This window comes from Scyliorhinus torazame, chromosome 26 (assembly GCF_047496885.1).
Source record: "Scyliorhinus torazame isolate Kashiwa2021f chromosome 26, sScyTor2.1, whole genome shotgun sequence".
NCBI lineage: Eukaryota > Metazoa > Chordata > Chondrichthyes > Carcharhiniformes > Scyliorhinidae > Scyliorhinus > Scyliorhinus torazame.
The window spans coordinates 44,522,378-44,550,243 of NC_092732.1; the positions used below are offsets into that span (position 1 = coordinate 44,522,378).

The 27,866-nt window shown below is 48.1% G+C and overlaps 2 protein-coding genes across 5 annotated transcripts in view; one reads left to right on the forward strand and one right to left on the reverse strand.

The window, feature by feature from the left end:
* chtopa (chromatin target of PRMT1a) overlaps positions 1–334 on the reverse strand; it is a 40,918-nt gene extending 40,584 nt beyond the window's left edge. For both annotated transcript variants that reach the window (XM_072490692.1, XM_072490691.1), the window contains exon 1: positions 202–334. In XM_072490692.1, coding sequence (XP_072346793.1) covers positions 202–259 — 58 coding nt within the window. In that variant the 5' untranslated portion in view covers positions 260–334. The remainder of the gene's footprint in view (positions 1–201) is intronic.
* A 1,593-nt stretch (positions 335–1,927) lies between these two features.
* The window catches only part of gba1 (glucosylceramidase beta 1), a 35,144-nt gene continuing 9,205 nt past the window's right edge, over positions 1,928–27,866 (forward strand). Inside the window, exons 1-9 of one of the 3 annotated variants that reach the window (XM_072490694.1) lie at positions 1,930–2,361; positions 2,532–2,646; positions 14,933–15,124; positions 19,465–19,611; positions 20,075–20,208; positions 20,676–20,848; positions 23,010–23,247; positions 24,568–24,792; positions 25,481–25,644. In XM_072490694.1, the coding sequence (XP_072346795.1) occupies positions 2,329–2,361; positions 2,532–2,646; positions 14,933–15,124; positions 19,465–19,611; positions 20,075–20,208; positions 20,676–20,848; positions 23,010–23,247; positions 24,568–24,792; positions 25,481–25,644 (1,421 nt within the window). In that variant the 5' untranslated portion in view covers positions 1,930–2,328. Of the gene's footprint in view, positions 2,362–2,530; positions 2,647–7,740; positions 7,882–14,932; positions 15,125–19,464; positions 19,612–20,074; positions 20,209–20,675; positions 20,849–23,009; positions 23,248–24,567; positions 24,793–25,480; positions 25,645–27,866 lie in introns of those variants that run through there. The other 2 variants (XM_072490695.1, XM_072490696.1) reach the window with 2 other exon arrangements.

The window sequence follows — 27,866 nt, forward strand, 5'->3', positions numbered from 1 at the left end:
CCCCCCCCCCGCCCCCTCCTCCACTCCCCCCCCCCCCGCCCCCTCCTCCTCCTCCTCCACTCCATCCCCCCCTCCTCCTCCTCCACTCCCCCCCCCCGGCTGAGTCCGCGGCCTCCTCTGCCGCGGCCCACACACCGGGCCTGGGCCTAGTGATTGTGGAGGCCGGGTCTCTGGGTTTGACGGGGCCGGCGGGTGTCTCACCTGCGGCGGGCAGAGCGGCGCCGTAGGGCCGCTGGCGGAGCGGGAGCGCGGAATCCATTCAGACCGGAGAGCGGAGCACGAGCCGCTACGTCACAGCCAGGCGCCGCGTCACGTGGGAGGCGCCGGCCAATCAGACCCGGAGCCGCGTCACGTGGAAGATTCCGACCAATCAGACACGGAGTCACGTCACGTGGGAGGCTTCGGCCAATCAGACCCGCGGCCCGGTCACGTGTGGGGAGGGCCAGTGCTGAGGGAGCGCCGCACTGTCAGAGGGTCAGTACTGAGGGAGCGTCGCACTGTCAGAGGGTCAGTGCTGAGGGAGTGCTGCACTGTCAGAGGGTCAGTACTGAGGGAGTGCCGCACTGTCAGAGGGTCAGTACTGAGGGAGTGCTGCACTGTCAGAGGGTCAGTACTGAGGGAGTGCCGCACTGTCAGAGGGTCAGTACTGAGGGAGTGCTGCACTGTCAGAGGGTCAGTACTGAGGGAGTGCCGCACTGTCAGAGGGTCAGCACTGAGGGGGTGCCGCACTGTCAGAGGGTCAGTATTGAGGGAGTGCCGCACTGTCAGAGGGTCAGTACTGAGGGAGTGACGCACTGTCAGAGGGTCAGTACTGAGGGAGCGCTGCACTGTCAGAGGGTCAGTACTGAGGGAGCTCTGCACTGTCAGAGGGTCAGTACTGAGGGAGCTCCGCACTGTCAGAGGGTCAGTACTGAGGGAGTGCCGCACTGTCAGAGGGTCAGTACTGAGGGAGCTCCGCACTGTCAGAGGGTCAGTACTGAGGGAGTGCCGCACTGTCAGAGGGTCAGTACTGAGGGAGCTCCGTACTGTCAGAGAGTCAGTACTGAGGGAGTGCCGCACTGTCAGAGGGTCAGTACTGAGGGAGTGCTGCACTGTCAGAGAGTCAGTACTGAGGGAGTGCCGCACTGTCAGAGGGTCAGTACTGAGGGAGTGCTGCACTGTCAGAGGGTCAGTACTGAGGGAGTGCCGCACTGTCAGAGGGTCAGTACTGAGGGAGTGCCGCACTGTCAGAGGGTCAGTACTGAGGGAGTGCCGCACTGTCAGAGGATCAGTACTGAGGGAGTGCCGCACTGTCAGAGGGTCAGTACTGAGGGAGTGCTGCACTGTCAGAGGGTCAGTACTGAGGGAGTGCCGCACTGTCAGAGGGTCAGTACTGAGGGAGTGCTGCACTGTCAGAGGGTCAGTACTGAGGGAGCGCCGCACTGTCAGAGGGTCAGTACTGAGGGAGTGCCGCACTGTCAGAGGGTCAGTACTGAGGGAGTGCCGCACTGTCGGAGGGTCAGTGCTGAGGGAGTGCTGCACTGTCAGAGGGTCAGTACTGAGGGAGTGCTGCACTGTCAGAGGGTCAGTACTGAGGGAGTGCCGCACTGTGGGAGGGTCAGTACTGAGGGAGTGCCGCACTGTCAGAGGGTCAGTACTGAGGGAGTGCCGCACTGTCAGAGGGTCAGTACTGAGGGAGCGCCGCACTGTCAGAGGGTCAGTACTGAGGGAGAGCCGCACTGTCAGAGGGTCAGTACGGAGGGAGTGCCGCACTGTCAGAGGGTCAGTACTGAGGGAGTGCCGCACTGTCGGAGGGTCAGTGCTGAGGGAGTGCTGCACTGTCAGAGGGTCAGTACTGAGGGAGTGCTGCACTGTCAGAGGGTCAGTGCTGAGGGAGTGCTGCACTGTCAGAGGGTCAGTACTGAGGGAGTGCCGCACTGTCAGAGGGTCAGTACTGAGGGAGTGCCGCACTGTGGGAGGGTCAGTCCTGAGGGAGTGCCGCACTGTCGGAGCGTCAGTACTGAGGGAATGCCGCACTGTGGGAGGGTCAGTACTGAGGGAGTGCTGCACTGTCGGAGCGTCAGTACTGAGGGAGTGCTGCACTGTCGGAGCGTCAGTACTGAGGGAATGCCGCACTGGTCAGAGAAATTGCCTTTCAAATGGGATGTTGCAACACGCTCTGTTCACTCTCAAATGTGGATAAAATACCTCATGAAACTATTTATAAGAAGAGTTGGGGGGTTAGCACTGATTCTCTGCTATCCCGAGAACTGAACGTCTGACTAGTGTGCTGTCCAACAGTGCGGCACCCCCTCGGTTCTGACTGTGTGACAGCGAGATGCTCCCTCCATGTTGGCGCTCCAACAGTCCAATGTTTCTCCGGTACGTTTGGACCTGTGACCTTCTCCCTTGATCACCGACATCTTCATTGAATGAAGGCTTACAGAGAAATTAATGGAAATAAATCTGTACATTGCCCAATGTTACTCTCGGCAATTTGTTGCACCTGGCAGTTTTAGGATTGATATTTTATCTTTGTTGGTGTTTTTCAGGACACCGTGTCTGGGCTGGAGACGCTGCACGCAGTTTCCTTCTCTAGGATGTCACGTTTCTGGTTGTTCGTTTGTTTTCTTCATTTCCATCTCTGGAGAGTCCTTCCAGTCACAGGTAAAGAGTCATAGAGTCATAGAGGTCTACTACAGCACAGAAAAGCCCTTTTGCCCAGTTCACTTGCACTGGTCAAAAACAAGCACCTTATTATTCTGATCCCATTTTCCAGTACCTGACCCATCTCTGCCCTGGCATCGCAAGTGCACATCTAAATACTTCCTAAATGTTATGAGGGTCACCACCATCCTTTCAGGCAGTTTCACCTTTCATCCTTTCACCTTTCAGGTGACTCTTATAGAGTTTACAGTGCAGAAGGAGGCCATTTGGCCCATCGAGTCTGTGCCGGCCCTTGGAAAGAGCACCCTAACCAAGTCCACACCTCCACCATTTCCCCGTAACCCCACCCAACCTTTCTGGACACTAAAGGCAATTTATCACGGCCAATCCACCGAACCCGCACATCCTTGGACTATGGGAGGAAACCGGAGCACCCGGAGGAAACCCACGCAAATGAAGATTCTTTGCTGCCAGTCTGGATGAAATGATCAGTCGAACACCTCGTTACTTTAACATATGTTTATTTCTCGGCCGGGGCTAAGACCACTGTATCTCTTGAGAGTTACAACAGCAAGCCCAAATCAATACATCTAACAGCAGTTCTTTTCAGTTTTTGGTTCATTTCTGAGGGCAGCCCCCCTCGCATTCCATCTGTGCCTTTTAGCTTAATTATGATTATTTTCAAGCACAGCGCAACCATTCCCAAGGCCGTTACTGCAATTTGTCTGATACAAAAACAAGTGATACAGTCTGCTACCAAAAGCCTGTAAAAGCCTGTCTTGACATTTCTTCACACAAAGCTTTATCTAACATTTTGTTTTTCCCATAAAGTTCCCATCCACCTTGAACCAAACTCCCCCCTTTTATCATTTCATGATAACTTCTAATCCATAGTCAATCGTCTCAGTCTTTCCCATTCTATTTGCATTTCTATTATTTCCTCATATTCCTCTGCACTTTCTTTCACATCCATTAACTCTTCAAGGCGCACTTCATGTTGCTGCATTAACTGTTGAGAAATTACTGCTGCACCGACACTTTTACACAAGCATTTCACCAGGAAGCTAAGCATCATTATTACAAGTATTACAACTACCAGGATTATCAATCCCCCACGATCCGGCAAACAACCATTCTAACCACCCATCTCTTGATGTTTCATGCAGTTTCTTAACCTCTTTGTGGATATGATCCACGAGGTGGGTGATGTTCTCTGAACTATCGGGGATGTAGGTGCAACATTCCGAACCGATCACGGCACGAGTCCCACCTTTGTTTGCAAGGAGGTAATCGAGGGCCATTCGGTTTTGTAGGGCTACGGTTCTTATTGCCACCATTTCATTATTTATCTCATCAATGCTTCAGTGGTGTCGTTTGCTACCTCTTCCAGGATTTTTGCTATCTTCCTTATTTCCTTCATTGCAAGAGCTACCCCGATAGGGGGACGCAGGATCCCAAAGAATCACTGCGTTTCGGTTATTGCTCTCTTTTGTCGCTTCATCATTTGGTAATGGTCGCCTAAATTGGCGAGGTGGTGTATAAAGGGGACTACATACCCCAGATAACAGGATCCCGTCCAATTCTCTGGCAGCCAGGGATATGCCTTGTGGCCACAAATAAAGTATGTCCCATTGTATGAAGTGAGTTTGTCCACACCAAACCCTTGGGCCATCAGGGAGTACTTGAAGGTACCTGTCCCGTTAGCGTATGGGACGTCCAGTGTCCACCCATAAAACTGAGGAGACGTATATACGGGATAGACCTCGGATATGTTGGCCACCACAAATCTGTGCTCGCATTGACTAGCACCTACAAATATCCCTTTAAGCACATTCCTTACTAAACATATTATTCCCAGTGGTCTTCCCATGTTGGTGGTATTAGTGAGGGTAAGAAACGGAGGCTGGTGGGATTTGTTATAACTTGGTTGGTACCAGTTCTCAGAGGTGTTCATTGGATAGCCTCCCTCTTTCCAAGGTCCTGGGGATATGGGGAGAAACGATAAACTAGAAGCCGCCCTGCCGTCTGGGTGTCTTACCATAGATGCAATTCTTACAATCCTGGGGGATTGATGAGTACCAAAGAACAAAGAACAAAGAAATGTACAGCACAGGAACAGGCCCTTCGGCCCTCCAAGCCCGTGCCGACCATACTGCCCGACTAAACTACAATCTTCTACACTTCCTGGGTCCGTATCCTTCTATTCCCATCCTATTCATATATTTGTCAAGATGCCCCTTAAATGTCCCTATCGTCCCTGCCTCCACTACCTCCTCCGGTAGTGAGTTCCAGGCACCCACTACCCTCTGCGTAAAAAACTTGCCTCGTACATCTACTCTAAACTTTGCCCCTCTCACCTTAAACCTATGCCCCCTAGTAATTGACCCCTCTACCCTGGGGAAAAGCCTCTGACTATCCACTCTGTCTATGCCCCTCATAATTTTGTATACCTCTATCAGGTCGCCCCTCAACCTCCTTCGTTCCAGTGAGAACAAACCGAGTTTATTCAATCGCTCCTCATAGCTTATGCCCTCCATACCAGGCAACATTCTGGTAAATCTCTTCTGCACCCTCTCTAAAGCCTCCACATCCTTCTGGTAGTGTGGCGACCAGAATTGAACACTATACTCCAAGTGTGGCCTAACTAAGGTTCTATACAGCTGCAACATGACTTGCCAATTCTTATACTCAATGCCCCGGCCAATGAAGGCAAGCATGCCGTATGCCTTCTTGACTACCTTCTCCACCTGTGTAGCCCCTTTCAGTGATCTGTGGACCTGTACTCCTAGATCTCTTTGACTTTCAATACTCTTGAGGGTTCTACCATTCACTGTATATTCCCTACCTGCATTAGCCCTTCCAAAATGCATTACCTCACATTTGTCCAGGTTAAACTCCATCTGCCATCTCTCCGCCCAAGTCTCCAGACAATCTAAATCCTGCTGTATCCTCAGACAGTCCTCATCGCTATCCGCAATTCCACCAACCTTTGTGTCGTCTGCAAACTTACTAATCAGACCAGTTACATTTTCCTCCAAATCATTTATATATACTACAAAGAGCAAAGGTCCCAGCACTGATCCCTGTGGAACACCACTGGTCACAGCCCTCCAATTAGAAAAGCATCCCTCCATTGCTACCCTCTGCCTTCTATGGCCTAGCCAGTTCTGTATCCACCTTGCCAGTTCACCCCTGATCCCGTGTGACTTCACCTTTTGTACCAGTCTACCATGAGGGACCTTGTCAAAGGCCTTACTGAAGTCCATATAGACAACATCTACTGCCCTACCTGCATCAATCATCTTAGTGACCTCCTCGAAAAACTCTATCAAGTTAGTGAGACACGACCTCCCCTTCACAAAACCGTGCTGCCTCTCACTAATACGTCCATTTGCTTCCAAATGGGAGTAGATCCTGTCTCGAAGAATTCTCTCCAGTAATTTCCCTACCACTGAAGTAAGGCTCACCGGCCTGTAGTTCCCGGGATTATCCCTGCCACCCTTCTTAAACAGAGGAACAACATTGGCTATTCTCCAGTCCTCCGGGACATCCCCTGAAGACAGCGAGGATCCAAAGATTTCTGTCAAGGCCTCAGCAATTTCCTCTCCAGCCTCCTTCAGTATTCTGGGGTAGATCCCATCCGGCCCTGGGGACTTATCTACCTTAATATTTTTTAAGACACCCAACACCTCGTCTTTTTGGATCACAATGTGACCCAGGCTTTCTACACCCCCTTCTCCAGACTCAACATCTACCAATTCCTTCTCTTTGGTGAATACTGATGCAAAGTATTCATTTAGTACCTCGCCCATTTCCTCTGGCTCCACACATAGATTCCCTTGCCTATCCTTCAGTGGGCCAACCCTTTCCCTGGCTACCCTCTTACTTTTTATGTAAGTGTAAAAAGCCTTGGGATTTTCCTTAACCCTATTTGCCAATGCCTTTTCATGACCCCTTCTAGCCCTCCTGACTCCTTGCTTAAGTTCCTTCCTACTTTCCTTATATGCCACACAGGCTTCGGTAAACATTCTGGTAAATATACCATTCTACTGTTTCTGACAGGTTAAGAGTAACAGGTCTGAGGGGGATCCCTCCCTTAGCATGGGTCGGGATATGTGTACATACCCAGCAACCAGAAACATTCATATCCTTTGCGTACACATATGACATATACAAATACGTGTTTACATGTAATTCCCTTTTTTTTTCGCAGCCTTACCCTCCCTTGGTCAACGCATCCCAAGGGTAAAGTCTTTTTTTGTTTTTGTTTCTGCAGCTGTAGTCCCATTTACAGTTGACCTGATGACAGGGTAGGTTGCCCTTCGTCACTCCACTGATGAGTATGGTCCGATTGCATTGTTGTACGTAGGCCGAACATCCGTCCGCAGGGGTCGCGTTCCAAGATCCTTCTCTTGGGCCTTGACTGGTGCATTGTAAGGTGTCTCCTCCACAGAGGTGATGAGTCCGTCTTCCCTTGGGGCCACAGGTTCTTCGCTTGGCCTCTCCCGTTTCCAAAAGTCCCAGCAGGGTTACGATAATAAGGCTGTCTTCATCCTTGACGTGATGTCGGGGTTATTACCTCGGGCTCGAAACAGAGGGTTATTCTCTATTGCATTTTCACAACCTTACAATGAGGACCTGGTGTGGTCCTTCCCATCGGGGTTCCAATCCTTTCCTAACCCAATTACGAATCAGAACATACTCCCCCGGATTAATAGTGACAGAACTGGACAAGGGAGGTATCTCCTCATAAGCGGCTCGTACCCGTGAATGGAGGCCTTTTAGCACCTTAGTCAAGGCTATCACATAGTTGGCCATTTCAGTCATATGGTGAAACTGTACTTCCTTATGTTTCCCTTGATCCCAAGGAGTACGCAAGGGTCTTCCGTATAAAATTTCGGCGGGACTCAGTCGCGTCTTTCCGGCCGGGGTTGCACGTATTTGGAAGAGGGCAATAGGCAATAATTTGAGCCAAGTGGCTCCAGTCTCTGCCTGTAGTTTTGCCAGTTTTGTTTTTAATGTCTGATTAGCCCTTTCTACCATTCCCGCTGCTTGGGGTCGGTATGCGCAATGTAATTGTTGTTTTATTCCCAGCTGAGTACAAAATTCCTCGTTGATCTGTCCCACAAAATGAGGTCCATTATCAGAGCTTAATCGATACGGGATCCCAAATCTAGGAACAATTTCTCGCATCAAAACTTTTACTACCGTGGAAGCTTTGTTATCTACAGTGGGGTAAGCTTCTATCCATTTACTAAATACATCAACAATAACCAATACATGTTTATAACATTGGCATCTTTCCAACTCAATGTAATCCATCTGGAGTGTCTCAAAGGGACCTTCCGGTAGCGGGGTTTTACCCATTTCACAGGGTATTGCTTTACCAGGATTATACTGCTGACATACTAGGCAATGGCTGCTAATGTTTTGTGCTATATCTTGCAGCCTCGGATGCCACCAGGTTTTGAGCAATACATCACCCGTAGCTCGCGCACCACAATGAGTTGCAAAGTGAACACATTCGGTGACCCAGGCTGCCAATGCGTCGGGCGTACAAGTCTGCCCCGCCGGGGTGACCCACAATTTGTTTACAGGATCATAACAACATCCCAATTCTTCCCATCGTCTTTTTACACAGGCAGGAGCGTCCTCCTGTAACTGAATGAAGTCAGTGATGGTCGGCATTGGCTTTTCAGAGGGAGACTGACCCTTAGAGCTTTTAGTCTGGCTCATCATTTTTGGTACCACCGTGTCTTTTAAGCGAGAAGCCTCTTTGGCCTGATGGTCCGCCTGCCGATTACCCGCGTCCACCAGGGTTTTGCCTGTCGTATGGGCAGCGCACTTTATTACGGCTATTTGTTTAGGGAGCATTGAAGCCTGTAGTAATTGTGTAACTAACTGTTTGTGGGATATCTGAGTGCCTGCAGATGTAAGAAATCCCCTGTTCTTCCATAATTGACCAAAACCGTGTGTGACCCCAAAGGCATATCGGGAATCAGTGTAGATATTTACAATTTTATCTTTCCCTCATACACAGGCTCGAATAAGTGCAAAAAGTTCAGCCTGTTGGGCGGAAAAGGGAGTTTCGAATGCTGCTACTTCAAGTGTTTCTCCTTTTTGGTTAACAATTGCATACCCTGATAATCTATCCCCCCTTTCACTGGTGGATGAACTACCATCGGTGAATAGGTTCAGATCAGCATTTGGTATTGGAGAATCAGCGAGATCATCGCGTAATGACGCATCGTCTTGTCGGAGAGAAAGACAGTCATGAGTCGGGGACCCAGTGGCGTTAGGCGGGTCGGAAAGGAAACTAGCGGGGTTAATAGTAGTGCAGTGCCGGAACTGAAGTTTCGGGTTATTGAGGAGATAAATCTCAGATTTATTTTGACGCGCCATAGTTAGGTGCTGAGTCTGAAGTTGACCGAGCAGGGCCGTGACTGAATGTGAACTGTAAATAACAATATCCTGCTGAAGAGTGAGATTAGCCGCTGACTGGAGACTGTTGTAAATAGAGGCTAAAATCGGAGTACATCCAGGATAGCCGAGTGCAACTGGATCAAGTTTAGACGAGTAATGAGCTATAGGACGGTGGCGATCCCCATGTTTCTGGGTAAGTACCGCGGTGGCACAACCGGCTAAAACAGTACAATAAAGTTGGAAAGGTCGATCATAAAGGGGGCGCCCTAGTGCTGGCGCCCTCATTAAGGCGTCTTTTAGCCGATGGAAGGCCTCTTGGGCTTCTGTACTTAACTGGAACTCTCCAGCGTTATTGGTGTCTGGGGTCAATAGCCGGGTATCTAGGGCGATATTCGGAATCCATTGCCGACAATAATTAACCATCCCGAGCCATTTACGGACATCCTTGGCCGTTGTGGGTGCAGGGTACTGACAAATGGGCTGAACTCAACTTGGTGATAGCGCCCGTGCATCGGCGGATAAAAGGATACCCAGAAACCGGACTGTTGGTTGGGCAACTACTACTTTGGCGGGTGACACAGCGTATCCTAAAATTGAAAGGTAATTTAATAATTGAGCCGTATCTTCTTTACAACTTTGTTCTGACGGGCTTGCGATCAGTAAATCATCAACATACTGTACGAGGGTGGATCCCCCTTTTAATTCCAGGGGCTGGAATTGTTGTTGGAGACAGCGGGAGAAAAGAGTAGACGAATGTATAAATCCTTGAGGCAACCTAGTCCATGTGTATTGTTGATTTTGATATGTAACGGCAAAGAGATACTGTGAATCCGGGTGCAAGGGGAGGGCGAAAAAGGCATGCTGGAGATCCACCAGGGAAAATGTTGTAGTGTCCGCTGGGACTGGGGCTAAAATGTGGGCTGGATTTGGGACCAATGCGTGAAGGGGTTGCACAATGGCATTAATTGAGCGCAGATCTTGGCCGAGGCGATATTGATCTGGCTTGCCGGGTTTCGGGACTGCTAGTATTGGAGTATTACAAGGAGAGCGACACGGAACCAAAACTTGTTGCCGAATAAGATTCTGTATAAGTGCCTCTAGTGAATTCTACAGGGATAGTCAAGAACTGTCAACTTAAGAGAACTGTCATTATTCTGAATATTGCTTTATTAATTTTAAGAAATTTAACACATCTTGCTAGTAGTGCCCTCCTTAATAGAATCGACAAATTCATCTACAGAAAACCTATATGTTTAATAAGTTATTGTGTTTGCTATTTTAAAATAAATGTTTAGAATTAGCCTGGAAATTAAAACTTCAAACAATGTGGAAGCTGGTTTTAAAAAAACCAAAACAACTCAGATTAAAAAGAACAGATCGTTCAAGGACATTTGATAATGGGAATTTGGCAGCAATCCAACTTTTACTCCCAGCCCATTTGAGTGACAAATTTAAAAAAAAGTTTAGAGATGCGAATGGCATCATTCCAAGCTCTACGCCTCTTTTTGTCTCTGCAAGAAAATTAACCCTTTCAACAAGCTTTTGTGTATAATCCAGAAGATGTCAAATTGCAGAGTGTTGCACTTTCATTCCCAATAACTCTAAAGAAGTTAAAGATTTGGCATTACATATCCAAAAAGAAATCAAAAAACTTGATCCACCCCAATTTATCTTCCAACTGTACCCCCAATTGATGAATTTGAGCTGAAATACTATTATTGAAATGTTACTGATCAACTGTTTGACTGTATTATATTGTATAATTTGTTAATACTGAATCAGTAGTATCAAATTTGATTAATTAATTATAATAATTATTTTGAAATGCCAGGTTGTTGGGCCCCGGGGGTTGGCAGGGTTGTATGCTATATTGGGAACTTGCCGGACGGGGAACTGACACTGCGGTTGATAATCGTCTGGGTAATCAGGGAAATCCACCTCTAGTGCCCCCTCTTTTCCCGGGACTAACTCTTGATTCATCTGTGGGAATTGATTAGCATGGGTTTTAGAACGAGTGCGAGTCGCCGGACCTCCTTGCGACGGAGGAGGTTTCATAAATTATCATAGATTATCATAGAATTTACAGTGCAGAAGGAGGCCATTCGGCCCATCGAGTCTGCACCGGCTCTTGGAAAGAGCACCCTACCCAAGGTCAACACCTCCACCCTATCCCCATAACCCAGTAACCCCACCCAACACTAAGGGCAATTTTGGACACTAAGGGCAATTTATCATGGCCAATCCACCTAACCTGCACATCTTTGGACTGTGGGAGGAAACCGGAGCACCCGGAGGAAACCCACGCACATACGGGGAGGATGTGCAGACTCCGCACAGACAGTGACCCAAGCCGGAATCGAACCTGGGACCCTGGAGCTGTGAAGCAATTGTGCTATCCACAATGCTACCGTGCTGCCCCGTGATAGTGGCGTTGGGAGCGGTGGATAAAGGGCTTGAATGTACACATCTTTAATGTAATTTCTAACATGGTCACACCAGAGGAATAAAGAGTTTTTTTGTCTGAAACATCATTTGTTTTAGAACAGTTTAAACTACAATCAGAACCCTGGGAATGTACGGTGGAGGCAGTCGTAGTGGCGGTGTAACGGTCGGTCGTCCCCTATATTGCCAATTTTCAGGGTCATCCTCATTGTCTCCCTCGGTCAAGGCAAGGCCGGCCATTTGACCGTACGGTCCTGATTTAGAAATGGGGGTTTTTACAGACTTAGGTCTTTTTCTATGGTGGGCACATTTTCAAAACCTCCGCAGTCTTAACAATTCCCCCTTCTGTTAATTCAGTACCCAATTTTAAAGCGTTAGCCTGCCAATTAGCCAATAAAGATGTATCTTTTAATTTTTGGCAGTACTCCCGCCATAACTCAATCAATTTCTTAGCCGTGGAGCTACGGTTATGTTGCCAAATAATCTGCTGTGCCTCTATAACCGGAGGCAAATCTTTTGATCCTCCCAGGGGCCATTCCCCTTTCCCAAATTTTTATGCAATTCTCCCGATAACTGCCGCAGCTGCTGAGAATGTTCCGGATACTGTTCACAAAGAGTCTGAAGCGCGCTTCCACTATCAGAGGTACTATCTAAAGTATTACCCATTGTCTCCTATCCTCGGATGATCCTTGTGGTTACCTGCTTATTTTTGATAGCGATCCTAAATCGCTTATTCAATCTAGAATTTAAACGGGGTTATCCTGCCCCATTGCCCAATCAAAAGGCTAAATCAAATTGTTTGAGTGTTCCGACAGGGCACACAACGGTCAAGCCCTGTTTATTATGTTTCCTTTAGGTGTTATCCGCACCCTGAATTATATAATTTGGACAGAGTTATCCGTTCTCCGTAATATTCAATCTGACCAACCCAAAGTGTCGAACAAGTCTAGACACCGGTTGATATATTTATCGAAAACCACCTTTTATCGCGAAGGTATTAGGCAACCCTAAGGATCATCATCACTCATCTCCCCAGAGATTTAAGGAGGACTCTAACCTCCCAAGGTTTCCAACCTGGGATTTTAGGAAGGATTTTAACGTCCCAGGGACTCCAACCCGGACTGTTTAGGGAGGACTCTAACCTCCCAAGGTTTCCAACCCGGGACTTTAGGAAGGTCCAACCTTCCTGGGACTCCAACCCTTTCAACCCTTCTTCGTAACGGGTTCGCCGGACTGCTTTGATTTCGTCAGAGTCTCCACCGAAACCGAACAGCAGGGCGTGGCCACACTCGGGACAGCACAGAGGGGGAAACCAAAGTGGTAACAAGGGTACTCGCGTTTGGTGGCCAATTCCCTCCTCAGCGTCCGAATGCGATCAGTCTGCTACGCCGTCAGGTTCCAGGGAGGCTCCTTGAAATCCCACTTCTGACACCAAATGAGGATTCTTTGCAGCCAGTCCGGATAAAATGATCAGTCGAACACCTCGTTACTTTAACATATGTTTATTTCTCGGCCGGGGCTAAGACCACTGTATCTCTTGAGAGTTACAACAGCAAGCCCAAATCAATACATCTAACAGCAGTTCGTATATAGTTTTTGGTTCATTTCTGAGGGCAGCCCCCCTCGCATTCCATCTGTGCCTTTTAGCTTAATTATGATTATTTTCAAGCACAGCGCAACCCTTCCCAAGGCCGTTACTGCAATTTGTCTGATACAGAAACAAGTGATACAACCTGCTGCCAAAAGCCTGTAAAAGCCTGTCTTGACATTTCTTCACACAAAGCTTTATCTAACATTTTGTTTTTCCCATAAAGTTCCCATCCACCTTGAGCCAAACTCTCTCAGACACGGGGAGAACGTGCAGACTCCACACAGACAGTGACCCAAGCCGAGAATCGAACATGGACCCTGGAGCTGTGAAGAAACTGTGCTAACCACTGTGCTACCGTGCCGACTTGGGGCGGGGAGTGGATCTGTGTCGAGTACTCTTTTGGAGAGTCCGTGAATACTTGTGGGCCAAATGGCCTCCAGACTGTAGGGATTCTATGGATACAGATTTACCTAAAATCCACACGGCAGTGACCGGGGCTGGGATCGAACCTCGGTCCTCAGTGCCGTGAGGCAGTAGTGCTAACCACTGCGCCACCTTGCCGCCCTTATTCAGTAAGGAAATAGGGAGAGTAAAGGGCCAACCTATGACGATCCCAATTCCCGTTGGGAAAGTTGAAACGCCCCCACTATCACTACCCAATTACTTTTACACTAATCTGAAATTTTCCTATATATCTCCCCTTCTATTTCTCTCGGACTTTGGGGGCGTCTATAGAACGTACCCAGCAATGTGATCGCTCTTTTTTGGTTTTGAAGATCTGCCCAACTGGCTTCATTTGAAGAGCCTTCGAAGGTGTCATCTCTCCTTACTGCTGTAATTGATTCCTTGATCAACGTTGTGACACCACCTTTTTTACCTCCTTCCCTGTCTTGATTGGAGATCCTGTATCCTGGAATGTTGAGCTGCCAATCCTGCCCCCCTCCCTCTCAACCATGTCTCAGTGACAGCAGTGGCATCATACCCCCATGTTTTAATTTGTGCCCACAACTCACCTGCCTCCGGAAACTAAATGTTATGGGCAGCATGGTAGCACAAGTGAATAGCACTGTGGCTTCACACCGCCAGGGTCCCGGGTTCGATTCCCCGCTGGGTCACTGTCTGTGCGGAGTCTGCACGTTCTCCCCGTGTCTGCGTGGGTTTCCTCCGGGTGCTCCGGTTTCCTCCCGCAGTCCAAAGACCCGCAGGTTAGGCGGATTGGCCATGATAAATTGCCCTCAGTGATCAAAAAGGTTAGGAGGGGTTATTGGGTTACAGGGATAGGGTGGAAGTGAGGGCTTAAGTGGGTCGGTGCAGACTCGATGGGCTGAATGGTCTCCTTCTGCACTGTATGTTCCATGTTCTAATAAGTCACTGAATGGGGTTTAACTGTGCGACTGGATATAAAGTTTTCCTAACAATAGGAAAGGTCTCAATGGCAATTGTACAGGCTGAAGAACTATGCTGCACTATTATGTACTTTATTATATAATACCCCATCAAACACTCGCAAGGTATCTACTATGTTTGGAAGTACAGCTTCACTACTCTGCCCCAATCTCAAGAAACACCCCCTTGTTGCATCACTTTGATATTTTGCCACAACGGTCGCCCCAGGACTCCTCTGAATGAGGTTCCCAAATAGAGTAAATGTGCCGATTGTCATTCACAATTGTAAAACCTGTTAAATCGGGTATGAAAAATGAGTCATGAAGCAGAGGGCAACCAGTGTCTAGGACCCCACTGAGAGTTCGCATCTTGAGGGGGTGTAAGGAGAGGGTGAAAATGGAGTAAACGCCGTTGTAGCAGTTTGTGTTTCTCTTGCGTTCTTAGCTGGTAAACCGTGTGATGCACAGAGTTTTGGAGGGACCTCAGTGGTTTGTGTCTGCAATGCGACGTACTGCGATACAATGGACCCGCTGGAATTACCAGAGAAAGGCCATTACCTTCTGTACGAAACCAACAAGGCTGGTAAAAGACTGGAGAGGAAAACTGGAAAAATCCTGACCAATACAAAACAACAAGGTAATGTTGCAGTTGATGCTTTTTTTAAAAAGTTCTTTCATGGGGCATGCTTCAGACATTTGTTGCCCAACCCAGATTGCCTTTGAGAATGTGGCGGTGAGCTGCCTCCTTGAACCACTGCAGTAATACTCACTATGCTTCGGTTAAAGGTCACAATTTAAAGCAGTAATTGGCTGAAATAAAACACATTCAGACATTGCTATATTTGTCAACAATCACTCTCATGTACCTCCTCACAAAAGCTCTTGCAGCCTTTAACAAGGTCAGTCACATCATTCTCTTCCACTGTCACTAATATGTTGTCCAGCTGAGTGAGACGTCCGTCTCTGTAACATTGCTGCGGAAACACTCACTCATGTCTTTGTTACCTCCAGACTGGACTTCTACCATTCATCCTCCACAACTTGATCACAGCAAAAACTCTGCTGCCCACGTCCTAACTCTCACCAAGACCCATTCACCCACGCTCCGTATAACTTTGCTCACTGACCTACATTGGCTCCTAGACTAGCAACATGTTGATTTTAACATTCTTTTTCCGGTTTGCAAATAGCTGTACGGCCTCGCCTCGCCCCATCTCTAACCTCCTCTAAATCTGTGCGCTCCTCCAGTTCTGGCTATTTGCACATCCCTGATTTTCATTGCTCCGCTATTGGTGACCATGCCTTCAGCTGTCCAGGCCCTAAGCTCTGGAATCCTCTCCCCAAATCTCTCCCCCTCTCTACCCTCCTTTAAAACACTTCTCAAACCTTACCAGAGGATGTGAGAAGTAGGCAGGGAAGTGGAGCGGAGCTATGATTAATGAATGTCAGGACGGGGCCCAAACGGTCTACTCCTCGCCAAGCTTTTGGCTGTTGGTCTACTTGAGTGGTTCAGTGTCAAATTCTAACAGAAGCATACCGCTCAGAAAAGGCCATTCGACCCATCGAATCTGCACCAATGCACGAAAACACCGCTCGATGCTTTTGGTATGCAGAAATGTATCAATCTCTGGGTTAAACATCATCAACAACTGAGCCCTCTGGGACAGAGAATTCCAAAGATTCACCACCCTCTCTGAAGAAATGCCTCCTTATCTCACTCCGAAATGAGCTGCCCCTTATTCTGAGACTGTGTCCCCTGTTTCTAGACCCCCCCCCTCCCCCCACCCAAGGGAAATATCATTCCTGCATCTACCCTGTTGAGCTCGCGTAAGAATGAGATCACCTCATTCTAAACACTGCAGAACAAAGGCCCAGCCTAATTAATCTATTATAGCATACATCCAGGAACTAATCTGGTGAACCTTTGTTGCACTCCTCTATGACAAGAATATCTTTACTTTGGTAAGGTGACCAAAACTGCACATAACAGCAGGTGTGGTCTCACCAAGGCTCTCCTATCCTCAAATTCTCTTGGAATAAAGGCTCAAGTATCATTTGCCATACTTACTTGCTGTACATGCACGTTAGTTTTCAACAATTCATGAACAAGGACACCCCAAGTCCCTTAAGTTCAACACTTCCCAGCGTCTAACCATTTAAGAAACTGTTTTATCCTGAAAACCTCCCATTTCTCCACATGAATATGAAATGAAATGAAAATCGCTTATTGTCACAGGTAGGCTTCAAATGAAGTTGCTGTGAAAAGCCCCTAGTCGCCACATTCCGGCACCTGTTCGGGGAGGCTGGTACGGGAATTGTATTCCCTCTGCCAAACGTTTGCTTATTTCGCGCCTCCAAATGAATCTTTGCATCCTCCTCAACTCATACTTCCGTTTAGTTTAGTATACATCTGCAAACTTAGAAATATTACATTTAAATCATCACATCCAAATGATAGATACAGGTTGTGAATAGCCTGGGCCCAAAGTTCAGATTGTTGTGGCACCCCACTGCCAACTTGAAAATTGTCAATTTGTTGCGATTGTTTTCTGCCCATGTCAGTGTAATAGCCCTTGTCCCATGAGCTCTACTTGTGTTTACTAATCTCCTGTGGGGCCCTATCAAAAAAATTCAAAAAATCTAAATATACCACATCCACTGGTTGTTGCTAATCTATCCTGCTAGTTACACTCTCAAAAAACTCCAAAGGTTTGTGCGTGCCAACCTGGGGGCTTCTAAAATCTGAAGACATCGGCAGTGTTTCCCAACATCACTGTGCATGTTTTGAGGTGGACAGACGCAAGGTGATAGATGCGTGCCCATAAGGCTGTTAAAATTCCAATTGGCAGCAATTTCACATAGCCTGTGCAATTTTTAGCTCGTGGAGCGGGCGGGGGGGGGGGGGGAGAACTGGTGGGTGCCCAAAACGGATTTTGCATTGGTGGGGTAAAGCTCCCGGAAGCAGTAGGAGTTTCTCAGAGATAGAGTTTGTGGCTGTGAGAACATAGATTTTGGCTTGCGTTTTTGTTATTTTTTATTTTCTTTGAAATTTAGAGTACCCAATTCATCTTTTATTCCAATTAAGGGGCGATTTATCGAGGCCAGTCCTCCTACCCTGCACATCTTTGGCTTGTGGGGGCGAAACCCGCGCAAAGACGGGGAGAATGGGGCAGCACGGTAGCACAGTGGTTAGCACTGCTGCCTCACGGCGCCGAGGTCCCAGGTTCGATCCCGGCTCTGGGTCATTGTCCGTGTGGAGTTTGCATGTTCTCCCCGTGTCTGCGTGGGTTTCACCCCCACAACCCAAACATGTGCAGGGTAGATTGGCCACGCTAAATTGCCCCTTAATTGGAAAAAAAATGAATTGGGTACTCTACATTTATAAAAGAAACAACACGGGGAGAATGTGCAAGCTCCACACGGACAGTGACCCAGAGCCGGGATCGAACCTGGGACCTCGGCGCCGTGAGGCATCAATGTTGAGTTTTAGTTATTGTTTAACATTTTGAAGTGCCAATTTCAGGACTTCCCTGGAAGGTTTTCCTGAAGTTGGGGACAGTGTTCATTCATTTGCATGGCACTGGCCCTCTGCATCTAATTCAATGGGGATAGTGTACTCTGGTGGTGGGACCTCTTCTGAAGAGGGAGCAAAGCAGGATGGGTGTTGGCAGTGACCCAGGCAGAGACCTGCAAGAAATTTCAGGGTTCTTTGCCGAATCTCTTATCTGCTGTGAGTTATGTCAAACTAGTTACTTGATGTCATCTCTAGCAATGCCGACAGGGTCATCCACAACCACACAGACCAGGGCAGCAAGGTGGGGAGAGCAGGAGAGTTTGCAGTAGTAACTGGGCTTCCTCACAGTCAGGGTGCTGTAGACATCACATCAGTGGCCATCAGCAGGAAGGACTATCATTAGGCAAATGTGCAGATTGTCTGTGACCACAGGGCACATTCTGCAAGTTGAAACTTACAGGATACAGCGAGGCCTGGATAGCAGCTAATGTTTCCACTTGTAGGAAAAACTAGAAGCAGAGGACACAATCTCAGATTAAAGGGACGATCCTTTAAAACAGAGATGAGGAGGAATTTCTCCAGCCAGAGGGTGGTGAATCTGTGGAACTCTTTGCCGCAGAAGGCTGTGGAGGCCAAATCACTGAGTGTCTTTAAGACAGAGATCGATAGGTTCTTGATTAATAAGGGGATCAGGGGTTATGGGGAGAAGGCAGGAGAATGGGGATGAGATAATATCAGCCATGATTGAATGGCGGAGCAGACTCGATGGGCCGAGTGGCCTAATTCTGCTCCTATGTCTTATGGTCTAAGTAGCTGCCCATTATCCAGGGAGCTCACATGATTCACACATCTTGCAACACTCTGGCACCACGACTATTTGTGGCTCTTGAGATTGGATAGGTGGCTTCTGGGAGACCAGGGCTATCCGTGGAAGAGAAGGCTGATGACCTTGTTCCGTCACCCAAGAACAGAGGCAGAGGAGAGTTAAAACAGGAGCCATGCATCCAAAACTGGTGGTGGAGGGGATCGTAGTGCTGCACTTGACCAATCTGGCAGATGATGGTATCCTCGTGTATCCCATCATTGTCCTGTACTGCACCCTGCACACTTTGACAAGGGGGTTGTAGAACAAGGGGTAAGCTGTTTAGAACAGAGGTGAGGAGAAACTTCTTCACTCAGTGAACCTGTGCAATTCAGCTGTGCAGGACAAATCTGAATATATTTAAGAAGGAATCCGATTTCGACACTCTGAAGGTGTTGAGGGGCTTGGGGAGAGCACTGGAGTCTGATGTTGAGTTAATGGATCAGCCACGATTATATTGAATGGTGGAGCAGGCTCGAAGGGCTGCTGCTATTTTCGATGTTTCTATGAATCCAAGGGCAAAGAGTTAAATATTGCTGAGGTTTACTTTAAATCCACCTCCATATTTTCTGTCCCTTTTAATGATGGCCTGTTTTCCTAGGTTTGCAACTGATTTTTGATGTGAAAAAGAAATACCAGCGGATAAAGGGATTTGGCGGTGCCGTAACCGATGCAGCAGCTATTAACATTCTGTCACTTTCTGCTGGATCCCAGGCAAATCTTCTCCGGTCCTACTTCTCTGAAGAAGGTTTGTGTGAAACAGAATTAAATTTTTACCGTGCTACAAAGCAACCAGAATTATAACTGTGCAGCTGTATGATTATATACTCTGTGTTCAAACCTCATGTTTTCCCGTGGCGATAAGACCGTAAGACATAGGAGCAGAAGTAGGCCATTCAGCCCATTGAGACTGTCCCATTCAATGAGATCATGACTGATCTGATGTGATAATCCTCAACTCACTTCACTTTCCCGCCTTATCCCCATAACCCTTGATTCCCTTACTGATTAAAAACCTGTAGCCTTGAACATGGGTGATGACCCAGCCTCTGCTGCTCTCTGCGGTAAAGATTTCCACAGAATCACTCCCCTCGGAGAGAAGAAACCCCCCCTCATCTCCACATTAAATGGTGTTGTCTAGATTCTCTGCAGGAAAGCTCTGGTCTGGAAACACTGACCTTTTTAATGTTTCCAATTTCCCCAAAATGCAGGAATTGAGTATAATATTATCCGTGTGCCCATGGCGAGCTGTGACTTTTCGACACGTGCGTACACGTATGATGACCATCCTGGAGACCTGGATCTGAAACGCTTCAGTTTGACCAAGGAAGACACCAATATGAAGGCAAAACACTTCACCTCCCTTCGAGATTGAAATGGGGAAATGCAATGTGACCAAGTTTGACATTTTGGCGGTGGGGAGCAGCAGTCAGTGCGTTGCTCACCTGTTTGTGTCCTCATTACCTGCCGCTCCTCCACTCTCTCATGCTTGTCTTCCCTTTGTGCCCCATTCCTTCTCTCTTATTTCCCCCTCCTGATCCCCCTTCCTCAGTTCCTCCTTCCCCACTTCTTTATCTTGCCCACTCTCTCCTTTCCCTTTTCCAGGCCCTATCCTTCTCTTCTCCTATCCCCCTGCTTCCCCTCCAGCTCCCCTTTCCTCCTACCCTCTCCTCTCTACTCCCCTGTCCCCTCACTATCCCCCCCCCCCCTTCTATGTTTCAAACATCCCCAAAAGTGCCGATCTGATGGCCTCACGCGTGGTAGATCCAATCCACTCTCATTTTAATTCGATTTTTTTGTCCCCCTATCTAGATTCCAATAATGCAGACAGCCAAAGCAATGTCCAAACGCCCCTTGTCCTTCTTTGCCAGTCCATGGACGGCTCCGTCCTGGATGAAAACCAGCGATTCCATGATTGGGAAGGGGACTCTGAAGGGAAAGCCTGGGGGACAATACTACAAGTTATGGGCAAGATACTTCATCAGGTGAGAGAGAGAATGAGAGATGCACAATGTGATTGGGTGAGCACCCTCTCTCCAAGAAGATGCACAGGGACAAACAGGCGCTTGACTCTCAGTCCCTGATGGAGACACACTGCCCCTTTACATGCAGCGTGAGAACCACAATCCCGTTAACATCCATCACCCGGTCTTGTGTGATTCAAGATTAAAGTTTAACCAACTTGCCGGAGAGGGTAACGGAAAGAGTCGATGAGGGTGATGCTGTTGATGTGCTGTATATGGACTTTCAGAAGATATTTGATACAGCGCCCCACGACAGACTTGTTATAGATGACGGAATAAAAGGGACAGCACCAATGTGAATAAAAAATTGTCTGATCAATCAGAAAGCAGAGAGTAACGGTCAATGGACATTTTTCAGGCTGGTGGAAGGTTTGCATTGGCGTTGCATAGAGTCGGCACTGGGGCCCTACTTTTCCTGATATATTATTGACTTCAGTCACCCGGGAGCTGCACTCAAAGTGCTCGTCATTCTCATGAGGGGCAGCACGGTAGCATAGAGGTTGGCATAATGGCTTCACAGCGCCAGGGTCCCGGGTTCGATTCCCGGCCTGGGTCACTGTCTGTGCGGAGTCTGCGCGTTCTGCCTGTGTCTGCGTGGGTTTCCTCCGAGTGCTCCGGTTTCCTCCCACAGTCTAAAGATGTGCAGGAGTAGGTGGATTGGCCGTGATAAATTGCCCTTAGTGTCCAAAAAAGGTAAGACGGGGATAGGGTGTAGGTGTGGGCTTAGGTAGGGTGCCCTTTCCAAGGGCCGGTGCAGACTCGATGGGCCGAATGGCCTCTTTCTGCATTGTAAATTCTGTGATCTGTGATTCCAAATAAACCTGTTGGACTTTAACCTGGTGTTGTAAGACTTCTTACTGTGCCCACCCCAGTCCAACATTGGCATCTTCATATCATTCCTGATATATGTTAATGACCTAGATCTTGATGGGCAGGGACCAGTTTCACAGTTTGTAGATGGTACAAAACTTGGAAGGATTGTAAAGTGGGAAGAGGCCAGTGTAGAACTTAACGGACAGAGACCAGTTGGTGGAGTGGGCAAATAGGTGGCAGATGAAGTTCAATGTGGAGAGGTGTGAGGTGATGCAATTTGGTTGGAAGAACATGTAGAGATAATATAAAACGGGTAAAATTCTTAAAGGGGTGCAGGAGGAGGGGGACCTGGGTGTGTCTGTGCACAGATCATTGAAGGTGGCAGGACGGGGGAGAGAGCAGTTAATAAAACAGATAGTATTCTGGGCTTTATTAATGGGAGCATAAAGTACAAGAGCAAGGCGGTTATACTGAACTTGTACAAGACACTACTAAGATCTTAGCCGGAATTCTGTGTACAGTTCTGGGTGCCACACTAGAGGAAGGATGTGAATCCCACTTCTGACACATACACTTGGGCGGCACGGCAGCACAGTGGTTAGCACAGTGGCTCCTGAAGCTCCAGGGTCCCGGGTTCGATTCCTGGCTTGGGTCACTGTCTATGCGGAGTCTGCACGTTCTCCCCGTGTCTGCGTGGGTTTCCTCCGGGTACAGCGCCTTGTCTGCCTGGCCCACCTCAAAATCCACTCTTTATCCAGGATTTGGTGCAGGTGTACCACCATGGCCTTCCTTTGGAAATTCCCACAAAGTCTAAGTCACCTGTAGGAGCTGGAACATTTCTAACCAGTTTCCTCCATAAATCCTCCCTATTCCATTAATGACCCCATGCCGATGATCACAAACTCCACGCACCATGCATAGTTCATTCTCCAATTCAGGAGTTTAAACTCAGCTCCCAGATTAGAATTATCATTCCAAGGGCTAAAAGAGAACAACTTTGCTGAGCAGTTTTTGGAAAAAAAATATATATATTTTATTAAAGTTTTTTGATCAAACAAAATTTTCCCATTTTACAACTTTGTAATAATATATACATTGATCGTTTAAAAATAAATAAATAATATGCTAACTAACGGCAACTGCCAACAACAAAATAAGAAACAACAGAAATAGTAACTTCGTAACATCTAATATATTTGCTGAGCAGTTTTAAACGTATTCTCGTAAAGGAATTAAGCCAATCACTAGTTCATTTTCTTGTCCCATTTCCCATCAATCTTGTCTCACAGTCGGATTCCCTCTTCTCCAGGTTTCTGGATGAATATGCAAAACACAACCTCACGTTTTGGGCCGTGACAACACAGAATGAGCCCACGACAGGTTTGATGGCCAACTACAGCTTCCAGTGCTTGGGGTTCACAGCCGAGATGCAGCGAGACTTCATTGTGCTGGATCTCGGACCAGCATTACAGAACAGTGCTCACAAGGGCGTGCAGCTCATGATCCTCGACGACCAGAGAATCTTATTGCCATACTGGGCAAAAGTGGTGAGTGTGATTTGAGATTAAGTCTTTTTCCCAGCGCATCACGTCAGTGGGCTTCGTGGCGGTATGCTATGGTTTCAATCGGGAATCCCATTGAAAAGCGACGGGAAGATAGAATCCAGCAAATAGCGCACGGTCTGAGTAACACGCAGCTGAGGGACCGGATAATCCCGCGATCAGTCTCATAAATGACAGCTTCATTTAATTAGGAATAAAAATCAGCTCTTTATTGGTAACCGGAGGAAGAATAATACAGCATTTGGTTTAAAGTATGTTTCTTCGAATGTACGGGTGTAGGAAATAGGAGCAGGAGTAGATCACACAGCCCAGTGAGCGCGCTCTGCCATTCAATGCGATCATGGCTGGTCCTGGGCTTCAAGCTAATTTTCTCGTCTGTTCCCCCTATTCTTTAATTCTCTGAGAGACCTGTCTATCCCAGCCTTAGCACTGTTGCCCTCGTGTTTTAAGATTCACCAACCAATGGAAACAACCTCTGTGTCCACCCTATCGAGCCGCTTCAGAATTTTGTAGGCTGCAATGAGTTTGCATCACGTTCTTCCAAACATCTGCAAGTGCTGAAATTTACCAGAATCTCTGTTTTGTAATCCAGATTCCAGTGAAGGGAAAACCACCTTTGAATTGACACCTGCAGAATGCCAATTCACTAATATTCCAGCACCGACGCACATGGTCTGAGGGAGAAATGGCAGGAGGGGGAGGGGCCTGTATGGTAAGGGGAGGGTGGGCAGGGGTAACTGTTGGGCAAAGGAGTGGGTGAATGGGTGTGCAGGAGCGGGCGAGAGTACAGGAGGCCCAGGAGAAGGACTGAGCAGGTGGGAGAAGGCTGGATGGGAGGGATGTCAAACAAACAGCTGGTGCATGTTTCCCCCTGATGGGTTTTATTCGCTCCCGGGGTGTGGGCATCACTGGCTGGACCTGCATTTATTGCCTATCTCTTTCTTTTTCTTTAAAAAAATAAATAAATTTAGAGTACCCAGTTCATTTTCTTTCCAATTAAGGGGCAATTTAACGTGGCCAATCCACAATGGTTTCATGGTCACCTTTAGACTTGTAATTCCAGTGAATTCAAACTTCACCATCTGCCACGATGGGATTCCAACCCGGGTCCCCAGAGCCTTACCCTGGGTGTCTGGATTACTAGTCCAGCGACAATACCACTACGCCACTGCCTCCCCGGAGGGAAGTACAATTACTCTGAGACCCCCAGAGAGTATGGGGAGGCTTAAAATCCTCCTACTATGCTGGGTGCAGCCAAGGATCAACAACACTGGCACTAATTAACATTTTGCTCTATTCTGTCAGGTCCTGAATGACGTGCACACTGCTCAGTATGTACACGGCATTGCAGTGCACTGGTACCTCAATATGTTGACACCAGCTGATAAAACTCTGGGTACCACACACTACCTTTTCCCAGAATATTACCTGTTTTCCACAGAGGCCTGCACCGGATTCATGCCGTGGGAACACAAGGTACAACTGGGAAGTTGGGAACGTGGTGCCATGTACAGCCACGACATCATTCAGGTGAGTGGGCAAGAGGGAGAGCGCGCCTGAATGGAAATTAATTCAGGGAATCTGAGCTCCTGAGTCCCACTGTGTGGATCCCCTAAATAGTGAGAGTGGGATTCTGGTATATGTCCCGTGGTTAATTTGGTCTTTGTGTCGTGATATCTGTGTGCTATCTTAATGGGGATAAATCTAAATATTGCCACTTACTCTCCTCTTGATGTCTCCAAATGTCTGGTTAACAATGGCATCAACGGGCAGCACGGCGGCGCAGTGGTTAGCACTGCTGCCTCACGGCGCCGAGGTCCCAGGTTCGATCCTGGCTCTGGGTCACTGTCCCGTGTGGAGTTTGTACATTCTCCCCGTGTCTGCGTGGGTTTCGCCACCACACAACCCAAAGACGTGCAGGGTAGGTGGATTGGCCGCGCTAAATTGCCCCTTAATTGGAAAAAATGAATTGGTACTCTAAATTTAAAAAAAAAAACCCCAATGGCTTCAACAAAGCCTTAATCTCAGCATCACCGGCCAATGGAGAATAAAATCTCACTGGCTTCTTCATGATCTTTAAACAGAATAAGAGTACGGAGATATGTGGGTGAACCTAACGCACGGTAAAGTTGGTTCTGGGGAATACCAATGGGGGCGGGGGGGGGGGGCTGTAGATCAAGCTGTGAAATGCTAATCTTTGTTGTTTCTGACATTCCAGAATATGAATAATTTTGTAACCGGTTGGACAGATTGGAATATTGCCTTGAACTTGCAAGGTGGTCCTAACTGGGTGAGAAACTTTGCAGACAGTCCAGTCATTGTGAACAGTAGTCAGGACACCTTCTACAAACAGCCTATGTTCTACCACATGGCGCACTTCAGGTAACGACCACATGTCTTATGCATGGTATAATTTCCCAGTGGGTGGTGTTTGTACAACTGCAGATATCAAAGATTAGGCATATTGGGTACCAAATAAAACTGGACAAACATTTCTTGCTGTTCCTGATTGTAATATCCCGCATCGGTCCTATGGGGTGGGAATGCTCATCTTCCCTATGCTCCTTGTGGAGTACAAGCTCTCCTGCTAGGGGCAGGTGTCTCTATTACACAGTGTATATAAGGTCGGGCAGTAAGTCACCGACCAGGGCGACGTACCCAGTATGGGTCCACCGGGGAGTGTAAATATACTGTTTGTGAATAAAGCTTAGTTCTTACTTTTACTCGGTTTGGTCTCCAGCGTCTGTTCTAAACTGGCGACGAGGAGTAAAGTGGTTCGCTGTCGATGCTGCGGCCTACTCAGCTGAGCCACCTCCCCGATTCCCTGGACCCAGGTTTGGATTAATTTGCTTTGTCAGGCCTCTGTTTGGGCGGTTAGATGCATTTGATGCTGGTGAACGAATGTGTTACTTCTTCCGGCCTAACAATATTACCGAAAGCAAGCTCCAGACAGTCATATTGTTGACTGCCTGTGGACCGCATACGTTCGGAGTGATCGGGAGTCCGCACCTGGTAACGCCAGATACGCAAACATTCGACCAGCTCATGGCAACACTTTAACCCAACCCCGCCGATAAACATTCAAAGATATCAGCTTAATGCCGCAGAGATTCTAGGGTGAGTCCATCACCGGGTTTGTGCCTTGGCTATGGAAGATCGCCGTGTTTTGTGAGTCTGGGACGGTTTTGTCTGATGTGCTCTGCGACCGCTTGGTCTGTGGTATCAACAATATGGAAACCCAGAAGAGGCCTTTGGGTGAAGTTTCCGTAACGTTTCAGCAGGCGCTACAGATCTCCCTGACCCAGGATAGCGCGGAACACGGTGTCCAAGAGATACAAGGGATGGAGGTGAACACTTTGGGGCGTCATCCCTCACGTGGTAGCCCCGTGGCCTGGACCGAATACCACTGTGACTCTGGCTTCTGGGTAAAGGGTAAAGGGCTGACCGCCAAGACCCAGCACTGGGCTGAAGGTGATTCTGGCCTGAAGGTGATTCTGGCCTGTGCTACATGTGAATACATGTCTATGCGTGACCACCAGCAGCAGGAAGGCCAATGCTCCAAGGCCTGAACCTCTGGGCATGGCCCAGCATCTGGATGACCCGTAAGAGGATGAGGCTGAGATGTAGCTGAACTGTTTGGCAAAGCCCCGCGTGGCCCCTATTCGTGTTCCAATACAGGTGAATGGTCATGTGCTTCAAAACGAGCTGGATACTGGAGTGGCTGTTTCTGTGGTGGCACAGAGCACGTTTGAACTCATCAAGTAAGGAGTGCACGGCAGCTCGTTTGGCCACGTTTACAGACAACAGCTGATTATAGCGGGGTCCACCTTCCCCCTGGTAGTTTGTGGGCACCAGTCACTGCACCTTCCCCTCATTATTGTGCAAGTTAGCGACCCCGGCCTGTTGGGTCACGATTGGCAACACCAGCTGTAGTTGGATTGAAAATCCTCCAAGTGGGGTCTGGCGATCTGTGTAGGGTACTGAGCAAATTCCCAGAGGTTTTCCAGCCTGGTTTGGGTACCATTAAATGTGCTGTGACCAAAATCCAGGTGGACCCGGAATCCCAAATCCAATATTTTCGTGCCCGCCTGGTTCCCGATGCGTTCGGAAAGTTTGGGCATTATCCGGCCAGTGTGCTTCGCTGATTGGGTGACGCCGGTGGGTCCTGTAATGAAGCCGGATAAGACTGTCCGCTCCTGTGGAGACTATAAATTGACTGAGCATGGCTTCAAGCTCAGAAGGTTACCCTTTACCTCGCGTCGAGGATTTATATGCACCATTAGCCGGTGGTTGTACATTCCCGAAATTGGACAGGAGCAAAGCTTATCTAGCGCTGGAGCTCGTTAAATCATCACGATAGTACGTCATAATTAATATGCACAAAGGACTCTGAATATACCCAGCTTCCGTTCGCACTCTCTTCGGCATGCGCACCAAAGCCATATTCTCCATGACTGCCTCGTGTGTTTGTGACTGGACGCAGGCCAACATTGTACTTTCCAAGGTGCGTCACCCGGCGCTATACAGGGGGGGAGGGAGAGGGGGGGCAGCATCTGCAGCTACTAGTGGGAGTTGAAGGCTTTCTCCTCAAAATTGCCAGAGTT